The sequence below is a fragment of the Notolepis coatsorum genome (genome assembly GCF_963971535.1).
Source record: "Notolepis coatsorum genome assembly, chromosome: 1".
Classification (NCBI taxonomy): Eukaryota; Metazoa; Chordata; class Actinopteri; order Aulopiformes; family Paralepididae; genus Notolepis; species Notolepis coatsorum.
In genome coordinates this window covers 183,632,356-183,645,553 of record NC_140165.1, presented here as the reverse complement: position 1 = coordinate 183,645,553, position 13,198 = coordinate 183,632,356, and the positions used below count along the sequence as shown (strand labels likewise).

The 13,198-nt window shown below is 40.8% G+C and overlaps 1 protein-coding gene across 1 annotated transcript in view; it reads right to left on the bottom strand.

The window, feature by feature from the left end:
* Window positions 1–326: 326 nt before the first annotated feature.
* The window catches only part of trarg1a (trafficking regulator of GLUT4 (SLC2A4) 1a), a gene marked incomplete at both ends in the record, with an annotated part of 217,493 nt that continues 204,621 nt past the window's right edge, over window positions 327–13,198 (bottom strand). The window contains 2 exons of the mRNA XM_084308414.1: window positions 327–337; window positions 1,190–1,316. Of these exons, the coding sequence (XP_084164540.1) occupies window positions 327–337; window positions 1,190–1,316 (138 nt within the window). The remainder of the gene's footprint in view (window positions 338–1,189; window positions 1,317–13,198) is intronic.

Sequence of the window (13,198 nt, the reverse complement as noted above, 5' to 3'; positions counted from 1 at the left end):
CTTTTCCCCCCCAAACAACTTTTATATCAAGGTTTTTCTTTGTCATTTGTCAAGCAATTGTTACTGGATTCTAATGCATGCAATTCTGGACCTTTTTAAATTATTTGTATTAGATTGTTTCATTTGTTTATTTGCTATAGTAGGCCGACCCCTCTACTTCTTTTTATTTCAATAAATCATCGAGGGGTTTTTGCTCTAATTACAACGTGGCATAGATTAGGGTTGTTGTTTTCATTATCTGAATGGAACCAAATATTTTCTTGTTGTAGTTATTGTTGTTGCATCCGTGGTTTGGTTTGCAATGCTCTTGTTTTGTCATTCTGTGGTCAATGGTTCACTGTAGAGAAAGAAAGAAAGAAAGAAAGAAAGAAAGAAAGAAAGAAAGAAAGAAAGAAAGAAAGAAAGAAAGAAAGAAAGAAAGAAAGAAAGAAAGAAAGAAAGAAAGAAAGAAAGAAAGAAAGAAAGAAAATTTAAAAAGAGTGGGGGGGGGGGGGGGGGGGGGGGGGGGCAGATCGGCAGGGAGGAAGAGAGAGAGAGCGAGAGAGAGATAAGTTAGTACTTAGCTAGTATTTATGAAGTACAGTATTTTGACTGATGAGCAAAATAGTAGCACTGATGATGGGAGCCAACATTATGCATCCAGTCCTCGCAATTCAACTCAACGACAATAAATGTAGCCTACAGTATTTTTTGACATGAACATTTATTTTTTTATTTGGGGCCAATGGGATGTCTGGCTAGCAAGCCAGCCTTTCTGTCAAACATACTGTCAGATCATACTGTTAACCATATCCAAAGTTATTGACAGAAAGGTTTGCTAGCATAAAGTTAAGTAAAGAATAATCAACTTGTAGGTGTGCATTAAGTAAGGAATAATCAACTTGTAGGTGTGCGTTATGTAAGGAATAATCAACTTGTAGGTGTGCGATAAGTAAGGAATAATCAACTTGTAGGTGTGCGATAAGTAAGGAATAATCAACTTGGGTGTTAAGTAAGGAATAATAAACTTGTAGGTGTGTGTTAATTAAGGAATAATCAACCTAACCATTTTTTTTTAACAAATTGAAATACCAAGAGGCACACCTTTGCCTCTAGAGGTCGCTGTTTGACACATTACAGATTATACCTTTACGTAACTTAAAAACACAAAATGGCTCAACCATGGTTCTCAGTGCGAAGAGGAGCATACCTGAGAAGTAGATGATGGCAATGATGATGGCCAGGCCCAGAATGATGGAGACGATGCTGAGCAGGCGAGCCAGACGCCCCAGCCTCCTGGCTCCATCGATGTCCCCCGCCTGAAGACTGTTTCTGGACTGGAGAGAGACACACATACGTTAGATAAAAAAGGGCCCTTTGAGTGTCCGCCAGTGCGGTCCGGCGCCGGACCGCAAATGACATCACGTCATAAATCAAGCTCTCCAGACTGTCAGACATAATTATAATTTTTTCCCCAAACGTATTCAAGAATAAACATCATAACCAAGTCACAACAGCAGTTATCATGTATATTTTCATCAATACATTTGTTTACCAATAGGTTAAAGTGTTTTTTAGTGAGATTTGAGTTTTTGAAATGTGTTTGTTGTGGTCGCGGAGATCCGCCATTTTGAATAAGCGGCCCGCGCTGAATGATGGAAAATGTAGTCATTTTGAGAACAGGACATCCAAAGGCTTCTAGCTTTCTGCAAGCAAATTATATACCACAAAACTGAACATTATTGGCATATATTGGATAGCAGTTAGTTTGCTATAATGAAGTAATTTATAGGCCTGCTATTCTATATTCTATAATAATATTTCAAATTGCATTGGTCCGGATGGGAGAATTCAGTACTGTATCTACAAAACCTTCTGTTTAATCTTCCATTTATTAATTTCCTTAGATTTTTTGTACACGTGATCTCAAGAAGGTACTGAACGAGCTCAGTGGCAGTTTTTCATGTCTGGTCATTTTTCACAATACACAATATTTCTGACACTGGGAATACATTCACTGAGGTCCATAGATGTCCCTAGATACCAGACCAAGCTGCAGAAACAAATTAGTGGGGGGGCATAAAATGTTCTCGGGGGGGGCACAATGGTTTTTCAACACAGGTTCCCTTGTATACGCTGTGGCTTGCTTGGCGCTGCCCACGGTGCTGAACTAAACAGCAGAGAGGCAATTGAAAAATCAAATGTCTCTCTATCTTAAGAACTTTCACTTATACAAAAACAGACTGAACGGATATATATAACAGACCTGCTGGGGCAGCGGACTGAGAGCAGGGGACACAAACAGGCTAAGATGGTCAAGAAGGCCAGTAGCGTGGTTGTGGTGGAGCTGGACTCTAGCGAGGGTGGCGGAGAGGAGGAACCTTGCTAAGCTCCAGGCCATCAGGGAAAACCCCTCCCACCCACTATACATAGACTTGGCTGACAGGAGGAGCATGTTATAGGCTCACACTACCTAAATGCAGCACTGAACGGCACAGGTAGTCCTTCGTTCCGACAGCCATCAGACTATACAATGCATCACTGTGCCTCACTGCATCACTGAGCACAGAGTGACAATTACCATCTTCCTGGACTCTTACTGTGCATTATTACACCTACTGTAGACTTCAGTATATTTTTACTGTATTTATTTACTGTATCTTTTATTCTATTTATATTCTATTTCATTTTATTCTATTCTTAGGCCATTTGTTTTGTTATTCTTATTCGTGACTTGTTCTGTCTAAATGTTTAATGTTGAGTGATTTGCAGTGTCAAATTTACCTCAGGATAATACATTTCTATTCTATTCTATTCTATTCTATATCTTTGAAAAGTCTCCATTTATTCAACACTTTTGAATTCACTGACAAACTGAACTGAACTGACAAAAATAAGGTGCATAAAAAAGCAAACAAAATTCCTCCACAGGCTTCACCATCATTAGTAGAGCGGCAAGCGGCATTTGGTGACAGAGTGAAATCTTCTTAAAACACTGCCCCTCCACTCATTCCTGAACTTTTTTGTTAAGTCATTCTCAAATGCCAACTGAATTAAATTGGCCTTAGTTGCATCGATGAAGCATATACTAAGGCGATGTTCTGTAAAGACGTTCTTGAGGGTAGAAAACGAATTCTCACAGAGTGCCATGCTAGCTTCAGTAGTGTTGTTGTTGACATCAGTGCCCACTAGGGCTGTCCCCGACTAAGGATTTGGATAGTTGACTTTGATTGACAAAAAAAATAAAAAATTTACCAGGGTGGGCACAGCTGACTCAGTGGGTGGGCCCGGCCCCCTAATGCCCGCCCATGGCGCCGGGACTGCTAGATACCAAGAACATGCACATGGACCTTGTAAAAGTGGAGCAATATTCCATTTACTTAGGTATGTATTTTAGGTTGATTTTCAGAAAATAGGGCTCTGGGCTTAAGAGGTTAAGTAACCCTCATGGAAAAAACAACTGAACTCCTTATGTGAAGATAGAAAATCACATTAGTTATCACATGTGTTTCCAAAGTAAACACTTGTATGTAATGAAGGATTTCACATATTTTCCACTTTCACACAGGTCAAAAAAAGAAGTACATTTTCTGAAAGCATACTTTTATGTATTCAGAAAATATACTGAAGTTGTAATGTCCCACCGGTCCATGGACTGTTCTCCCCTGCTCTACCGCAGGGGTTCCCAAAGTTTTCAGGCCGCGACCCCCGAAATAACGGTGTCAGAGAGCCACGACCCCCACTATTATAGGAGGTAAAATTTTTTTTTTTAAATGTTTTAAATATATATATTTTTTTATAAATGGAAATGTATGGTTGAAACATGCAAACGTTCAAACGCGCACACACTAATAAGCATTGGAGGCTTTTAACCAGGGCCGGACTGGGGAAATCATTCAGGCCAGGAAATATAGTGTGAAATAATAGCCCCAGTCAGGCCACTTTTTAAGCGGGGGGTCTGGGGGTCCCCCACCAGGATTTTCTTTTGTTACAAAGACTTCATTTCCTGCACCAGCATTTTTTTATTTTTACCATTTAAATGCCAGTGTTTGTGATGGCATCACAAATTATTGTTAAAAAACAGGCTAGCATTATGTATGATTAGCAACAACACAGATTTGGATGGATTTTCGTTTTTTTTGTAATGTCAGATTGAAAATAATAAAAAAAATTATTCAACTTCAGCCCTGATCATAACACCACATATTCATTTTATAATTCTAACCCTTTAAATGCCAGTGTGTGTGATGGCATATATTTGCAATATATCAAATGCAAAGTAGATTTTTCTGGGGGGGATTATTACAGGCTAGCATGTGTCAATGATTAGCAACAACACAGATTTTGATGGATTTTTTGTTTTTTTGTAAGGGTCCCGCCTCCACCAATCACATCCCTTTGTGTGTGTGTGTGAGCAAGAAAGAGAGAGAGAGATAGTTCTCCAACTTGTGTGAGTTGCAGTGATCTCCTGGTTGTTCACCTAGGTCAGGGGTCAGGAACCTTTACTATCAAAAGAGCCACTTTAACCCCCGTTCCACAAAATAAAATGCTCAGGGAGCCGCACAACCTATTTACCCTTAAAATGAAGATAACACAGTGTATAACGTTTTATATATCCCCAAGCATACCCCACATTTAGCATAAAACGCCTGACAATTGCATACCCAAAGTAATTTGCGATTTATTATACTTTATACTTATAGCACACAGTTTGTTGCATTAATGGGATTATAAAGCAACAAAAAGAAAAAAAATACGTTTTAATTGCTGTTTTTACCAAAGGAAAACCTCAAACTCTTATGAAGAGGAGAAAAAATACTGACTGTGTAGACCTATTTTTTAATAAAACACAGAAGAGGAGACAAAACACTGGTGTCTGTAGACCGACTTTGAAATAAAACCCTGAACTATTCAGGTATATTTGAGTCCTTCCCTTATTTGTGGAACATTTATAAAATAGAAAGTAGTCCACTTTGAAAAAAGAATACCATGTGTAGACCTACTTTGAAATAAAACACAGAAAAGGAGAAAAAACACTGGCATCTGTAGACCTACTTTGAAATAAAACCCTGAACTATGCAGCTCTATTAGAGTCCTTCCCTTATTTGTGGAAAATCTATAAAATAAAAAGTAAATGTTTCATTGTTCGCAAATTTCGCACCACATATCAGGCATACAGGTAAGCCTTTTGTTGACTAAATATCTTAGTTGGTGAAATATTTTTTCATTTCAGTGTCACAGTATGACATCGATCTAAAAAAAGAAAAAAAAAAAAAAAAAAAAGTAAAATAAGGCCGCAGGTTGCCGACCCCTGACCTAGGTGATCTAACTATTGCGCCGCTGCAACTAGAAACACTGGCCAGTGGCCTGATTGCATAATTTTTTGTTTTTTTTTATTTATTGATTTTTTTTGTTTTTTTTTAATCATCTGGCAACCCCCCACGGAACCACTGCTCTACCGCTCCCCATTCCTGTATGTGTGTTCCTTGTATTTCTGTCCCTTAGTGTTCTTTCCCTCCTCTCTCTCTTGCTCTCTCTCTCCCCTTCTCTCTCTTGCTCTTCATGTTCCACTGTTTAGTATTACTCTTCTTGTCTTGTATTAGGTTTACTGTTTAGTCTTGGTCTTTGTAGTTACTGTCTGTTCTCCGTTTAGTGCCTGTAGTCTTTTTGTTTTTTAGTCATAGTTCATTGTGTTGTTTCTTGTAGTTCTTTATCTATTTCCCCTCCCAGGTGTATCCAGTTGTAATCATACCAGGTGTTTCACGTTTGTCATTTGTTCCTGTGTATTTGAGTTCCTTGTTTCCTGTTCTCTGTCTGTCCATTATCTCTGCTACACTGTCCATGTTGCACTGTCCATGTTTCATGTTCCATGTTTCAAGTAAGTTTCCCGTGTTAGATGTTAGAATTTCGAGTTTATTATTTGTGTTCCCTTTCCCCTCTTCCAGTGGTTACTGAGAGGTTTTGTTTTGTTAGTTTTTGTTCCCTTGTTCTGTTTATTAGTCTTGTTCATTAAAAACCCTTGGACTTGGGGAGCCCCGGTGGCGCACCACGTATATACTCTTATAGCGTAATCGCAATGTCCTGGGTTCGAATCCGGCCCAGGACATGTGTTGCATGTCCTCCCCATCTCTCTCTCTCCCAAATTCCAAACGGTCCTGTCAATAAAAAAAAATGCACAAAAAAATATAAAAAATTTTTTTTTTTAAACTTGGACTTGCTGCCCGCCTCCACTTGTCTGCTCTTGGGTCCTATGACATCGCCACACTGTGACAGAAGTTGCGTCAAATTGAAACCATTGAAGTTGTATAATGTGTTAACTTAAAAGTTGTACTTTTGATGTAATTTTGGTTACTTTTGCTTACCAAAATAGTACTCTTAATAAGTTTGGTACTTTACCTAACTCAGTTTTCTTTATTATCATAATTAATTTTTAGATTACACTTAAAGCATATTAACTCATTCAACGCCAGTCACGATGATAGTCGGGTTAACTCGCCATCGCTTGAGCGCCAATCACGAGTATAGTCGGGTTTTAATCGTTATTTCTTTTATTAGCGATATCCATTCATTTTCATCCATCCAGCCTGATGTTATCGTTGGGAATGGGTATGAGCTCGCAAAAGGGCAAATACCACTGCCTATCGTTTCCCGGATGGTATTGCACATCATTGGATTGGATTGGCTAAGGATGTGCATAAAAAAAAAAAGTCCGTCCGGGTTTTGCTTCTCGGGCATGCAGTATCATTGTACCACGTTGACTGGGAGCAGCGTGGATTATGTGTTTTGGACTATAACGTTGGATCAATGGACGCAATCGATATTTGGAATGGCGATCAGGAATTGGATTAATCTTTTTGCAGAACATCTGATGTGAGGTAAGGACTCTATGATACCAGTCTTGGGTTAATCAGATGTTTTTTTCATAGCGATCACAACGTGTGTGTGTGTGTGCGTGCCGTTGGCGCTGAGCAAGGCACGGATAAGCGATTTTTCAGCCCACTTTTGTATCGTGCATAAGGACACATATACTATCGATAATCTAGCGTTTATTTGAAAACGATTCATAAATCAGCCGAAAAATTACAGCGTGTTTTGTGTATTCCACTAAAGGGCTATTATCGCGTATTTCTCTGGAATTACTAGAAATCTCCAAAACTATACTCGTATTCAAAACGGTATAAAACGGAAATGTACTGATGAAAAAACAATCCGTTTCGTACATGTTGACTGCAAGCAAGTCATTGATAAGCGACGGGTGTATTAGACCCATAGCCATAATTTAAGATATATTTTAAGCACTCGCAAATTTCCCCATCCTCCCATTGATTAAAGGGCTGGCGTGCTAGCCCTAATTTGGTCATATAGGCCCGGCGCAGAATGAGTTAATGAGTATCATACTAAACATGCTTTGAATTATGAAAGCACATAAGACGTACTAAAAACCCATTGCAAGTATACTCTCAGAAAAGTACATATGGTACTGTACACTTATTAATGAATGAATAGATTCATTATTTAAGTGTCATTCCACCCAGTGACCCATCCCACACAAGATTATAGACACATTCACAACACATTATTATTATTATTATTATTATTATTATTATTATTATTATTATTATTATTATTATTATTATTATTATTATTATTATTATTATTATTATTATTATTATTATTATTAGTAGTAGTAGTATTAATAATAATAATAATAATAATAATAATAATAATAATAATAATAATAATAATAATAATACTACTACTAATAATTATATTCCATAATACACAATTTTCCATTACATGAAAATATGGTCAGACATCAGAATTTCAACTGAACATAAATACAGGAGAACACACTACACCTATACTGGTACAATGCTCTCTTCCTCAAGTCCCCTGCTTTCTCAAAATCATTACCCAAAAAATCCAAGCCTGCTTGCCTCAACGACTACCGCCCTGTAGCTCTCACCTCCATAGCCATGAAGTGCTTTGAGAAGCTAGTAAAGGGCTACATCTGCTCCTCCCTCCCCATCAACATGGACCCCCTGCAATTTGCATACCGCCCCAACAGGTCCACGGAGGACGCCATATCCCATGTGCTGCACACAGCAGCATCACACCTGGACAAGAGGCAGGGGAACTATGTGAGAATGCTATTCATCGACTACAGCTCGGCATTCAATACCATAGTCCCCTCCATACTCATAGCCAAGCTCAGGGACCTGGGCTTGGGCTATGACCTCTGCCAGTGGGTCTTGGACTTCCTGACTGGCAGACCCCAGGTGGTGAGAGCAGGCAACTGCACCTCCTCATCCATCACCCTCAACATAGGGGCCCCCCAGGGCTGTGTTCTGAGTCCCCTCCTCTACTCCCTGTACACACACGACTGTGTGGCTCAGCGGAGTAGCAATACAATCGTCAAATTTGCTGACGACACAGTGGTGGTGGGCCTGATCTCTGCCAACGACGAGAGGGCCTACCTGGAAGAGGTCAAGGTCCTGGCGGGATGGTGCCAGGAAAACAGCCTCTCCCTGAACGTCAGCAAAACAAAGGAGATGATTGTGGACTTCAGGAGGTCGGGGGTCAAGGACTACAGCCCCCTCAGCATCGACGGGGCACCGGTTGAGAGAGTCAACAGCTTTAAGTACCTCGGAGCCTACATATCCGAGGACTTGACATGGACCACACACATTAACAGTGTTGTGAAGAAGGCACGACAACGCCTCTACTTCCTCAGGCGCCTAAGGAAGTTCCAAGTCAGCCAGAAGATCCTTAAGAACTTCTACTCATGTACAATAGAGAGCATCTTGACCGGCAACATCACCTCCTGGTTTGGGAATAGCACTGCACAAGACCAAAGCAGACTACAAAGAGTGACACGTTCAGCCGAACGCACAATTGGAGGGGGGCTCCCCACCCTCCAGAACATTTACTACAAGCGTTGCAAGGGCAAGGCTAAGAGAATCATTAAAGACTCCAGTCACCCGAACAACTGCCTCTTTGAACTGCTGCGGTCAGGCAAGCGATACAGGAGTCTCAAGGCGAGCACAGAAAGACTCAGAAGAAGCTTCTATCCCCAGGCCATCAGGCTGCTAAACGAACAATGAATGAACACTACACAACAACAACCACCAAACGCACATAGCACACACATCCACACGCACACACTCACTTTAAACAAACACACTGTAGCACCCACTCCACACACTTATAGCACACACCCACTTTAAACAAACACACTGTAGCACCCACTCCCCACACTTTATATTTATGGATGAAGGATTGCACTACAACTCGTACACCTTACGGTAAATTGTACCTAAAATTGTACCTCATCCCATTTCTGCTTTGCACTAGATAGTACTGTACATTAGTACACTGCATAGTATTGTGTATTGCATATTATATGGTAACTCAGAACATTGTACATATGTCTATACCGAACACTGTGACCTCATTTTCTTCTTCTAAATTCATGCTATATTATGTTATTATGTTATTTGATACTATCTTGTCTAGCACAGTCTCTGGAGCGTAACAGTAAGAAGCATTTTGTATGAAAGTATTCTGTACTTCTGTATGACAACTATTAAAGAACTTGAACTTGAACTTAAACATTCCCTGTTACCAACAAGGTATGCCCTACAGGGTCGGCAATTAGGTTTGGCCACGGGCCAAATTTTCCCCAAGCCATTGTGTGGCGGGCCAGAACCAAAAACAATGGTTAATTTAATATAATGATAGTGAATTTTTTGTAACTCTGTCAAAATAAACGAGCTGCATAGGTGGCATAATAAACTGTAAACGACTTATACATGCACTGAACATTATACCTTTGTCTTTTTTCCATTGTATTATAAAGCGCCTCTCTATACATTACGCGTGCGCAACCGTCTATCTGACGGCCACGGACCGGTTTAATGTTGAATGTTTAATGTTAAAACTATCGATTTATATGGAATTCGTTAAACGTATCCGTTGTCTTACTTATACTTATTGAATCTCAAACAAGCCTCGTCTTGTTAAATGAGACGGTCTGGTCTACGGAGGAGACTGGGGCTGACGCATCCAGATTGGGGAATACCCCACGATCGATTATTGACACTTCCGCTAAATATATTAATCTAGCTACTAACTGGGGAGACTGATCAATTACGGATAAAGGAATATAGTGGGACGATCGATTATGATAGTTAACCTTGTTAGATGAGGCTGCACTGGAAATGGAGCTAATGGACTTCCGAATGTCTCTAATTCAAATACCTATAGCGCCATCATTTCAGGAGCTTCTTCAAGCACTCTTTTTGTTTAAAGTTTAATTGCATTGTTTTTGCATTGTTTTTAATTGCATTACTGTTCACATGCATGTGTGGTGCCGTCAGTCACGAGCAGTGGTGCAGTGCTGGTATAACTCGGTATAACGGCGTTATACCTCGCTCACTGAGGCTGAAGTACGCGCAATCGCTTTTTACATGGCATTATCCAACCGGACTCCCGGAGAAGCATGCAGCTGCAGAGCCGCAGAGCCAGCGGCGCTCTCTGGGCCGCGCGCTGACGGCCGCGCTGTGAGGCAATAGTATCCAGCTGCAGGACGAGAGCAGCCAAAAAAAACTGTGCATGCGCGCGCACGCGCGCACGCGCACGCGCGCACGCGCACGCGCGTGGAGCGTTTGACCTACTGTCAATTTGCGACTGCACCACTGGTCACGAGTAAAGATAAAGCTTGAATGACTTACTGAACTGGTGTTTTTATTTCATGGACTCGTGTTTCCCATTTCAGCACCACGCGCTGTCCACCTCACTTTGAGCAAGCCTATATACGGTACATTGCACCTCACTGCCTATACCTGTTATTCACTCTCAACATGAATAAAACATAAAGTATGCATATAATAAAAATAATATGATGAAAATAAAATAAATATCATATTCTCAAAATAAACAGGCCAGGCCAGAAATTATTGCTGGTGGGCCAATTTCGGCCCGCGGGCCGCCTATTGCCGACCCCTTTTCAAAAGCCTATAGAAAGCTTGTCTTAATCATCATGAGTTATGCATTTGATAGTATTTTTCATTGTGTGCATGCACCTTTGGAGACCTATTACAGAACTGCATCTATTCTATCCATGCTGTGTCCCCATCTATCCGACTCAGGAGTGCGGCATCACAGCTTTCTGTCTGAATGCACACACTTATACCGTCTTGCTAAGTTCAGTGTGAATAACCCAAAGCTGGCAGATTGGGGGGGAAAGAACCTATATCATGGTATAATGCTGCAAAAAGGGCTTGTGTTTATGAAAAGAGCAGCGGAGTAGACTGGCGCAGTGAACAGGTAGAGCTGTATGATGTACAGATCAATTATACAAATAATATTGTATAAATTAAAATATTACATTATGGCAAAATGTTTCACCTCACTACTCATTTATTCACCTTGCCTCAATCTGTCATCATCCTTTCTAATCACATTAACTCATTCCTGCCAACAACGAGTTTACTTGTTATTGGGCGCCATGCATTGAACGGCAACAACGAGTAAACTCGTTATTTGGTCGTTTTTTCTTTTATTCAATATTTGTATTCGTTATTCATCCACTGACCTCGGTGTTGCCATAGGAAAGGATTCTGAGTTTGCCAAAGTGCAATACCGGCCGCATCCTGCTTGATGGCAGGCTGATTTGAAACCTTATATCTCACCCTGTGTTACACTTAAATCCCACCGGGCGCTATATTTCGTCGGAGCCGAGTAAATCGCTTCATCCGACCACTTCAAAACTCATCTGGTACACTCGATCCATAAGTTGTGCCAAATTATGTCCGGGACCAGATGGACACCAATACTGGAAATGGTGATCAGACAATTGGAATATTCTTTTTGGAATAACCCCGATCAAAGGTAAGGACTATCTGACATCAATTTCAGCTTGATCCAACAATGTTTTCATATCGATCCAGCTGATCAGCGTGTGTAGTGTTCAACACGAATGCCGTTACTGGCCATCAAAGCATAAAAAAACGACCCCCTCCCTTTCATGCATTCATGATGAAACATAATACCTATTATATACATTTGATTTGGAAATAGTAGCGTGTCCAGGCAAGAAACGCCAACGCTTATAGTAGAATACACGTAGCGCCCTATAACTCAGCTTTTCAGGAATTATCCCGGATCACTCCTAAACTATACTTATATTCACCACGGGATAACGCGCGAATGTATGCATGAAATTATGATTATCTCTTTTTTGCATGTTCGACAGAAGAAAGTCACTGTCAAATGACCATAGTATTGTCTCCATAGCTATAATATAGAATATAGATATAGCTCTCCAAACATAATGACGCACAGTGAAAATATGCTATGGAAACCTGGCACGTTAGCCACAAGGACCAGGCTAATGGCTAGCGCCCAATGTGTTAACAATTACCATTTACAATCCCCACAAGTCTACTTCACATACAGTAAACACAACAACACTAATTCAAATAAAATCAAATCAAATCAAATTTATTTATGAGGCCCGACAACACACGTTAATGTCCCCATGGGCCGTACAGGTCTTCTTTAAACAAGTCAAGAAGAAAACATAACAATAAGTCAAGAACAGAACAAGAACACCATAAGGTCCAAAAATGTTTAGATGAATGCAAATAAATGAAAGAATGCAAGCACTCCCAGACATACCCCACGCGAAGGTAAGGAAAAACTCACTAAAACCTAACAATAGGGAAAAAAGCTCCACAGGCAGTGTGGAGGAGAGAAACCTTAGAAGGGCCATTCAAGGGGGGATCTCCCTTCTTAGATGTTGGTGATAGTAGTGTTGCAGACGGACAGTTGGTAAGCATGCACTCATGTGTGTAGTGAAACACAGATGAGTGCATGCAATAGCAACTGAACATTTTGAAAAATTAAAGATAGAGCTAATAGCGATAGCAACTGAACATTTTGAAAGATTAAAGATAGAGCTGATAGCGGATCTATTTGAGGCACAGGGGCGGCGCAAAGAGGGTCACGTCCTCCCCGTCTTAGTCACGGGACATTCAACACTCCGGTCATTGCTCAGGGACAGCCGGAGACAGGGAGATAGGGGGCGGCGCAGAGAGGGTCGCGAACTCCCCGACATCATCGCGGGACGTCCGGCACTCCGGTCACCACTATGAGACCTCCGGAGACAGGGGGGCACGCAGAGGGGGTCGCAACCTCCCGGCCTTCATCACGGGAC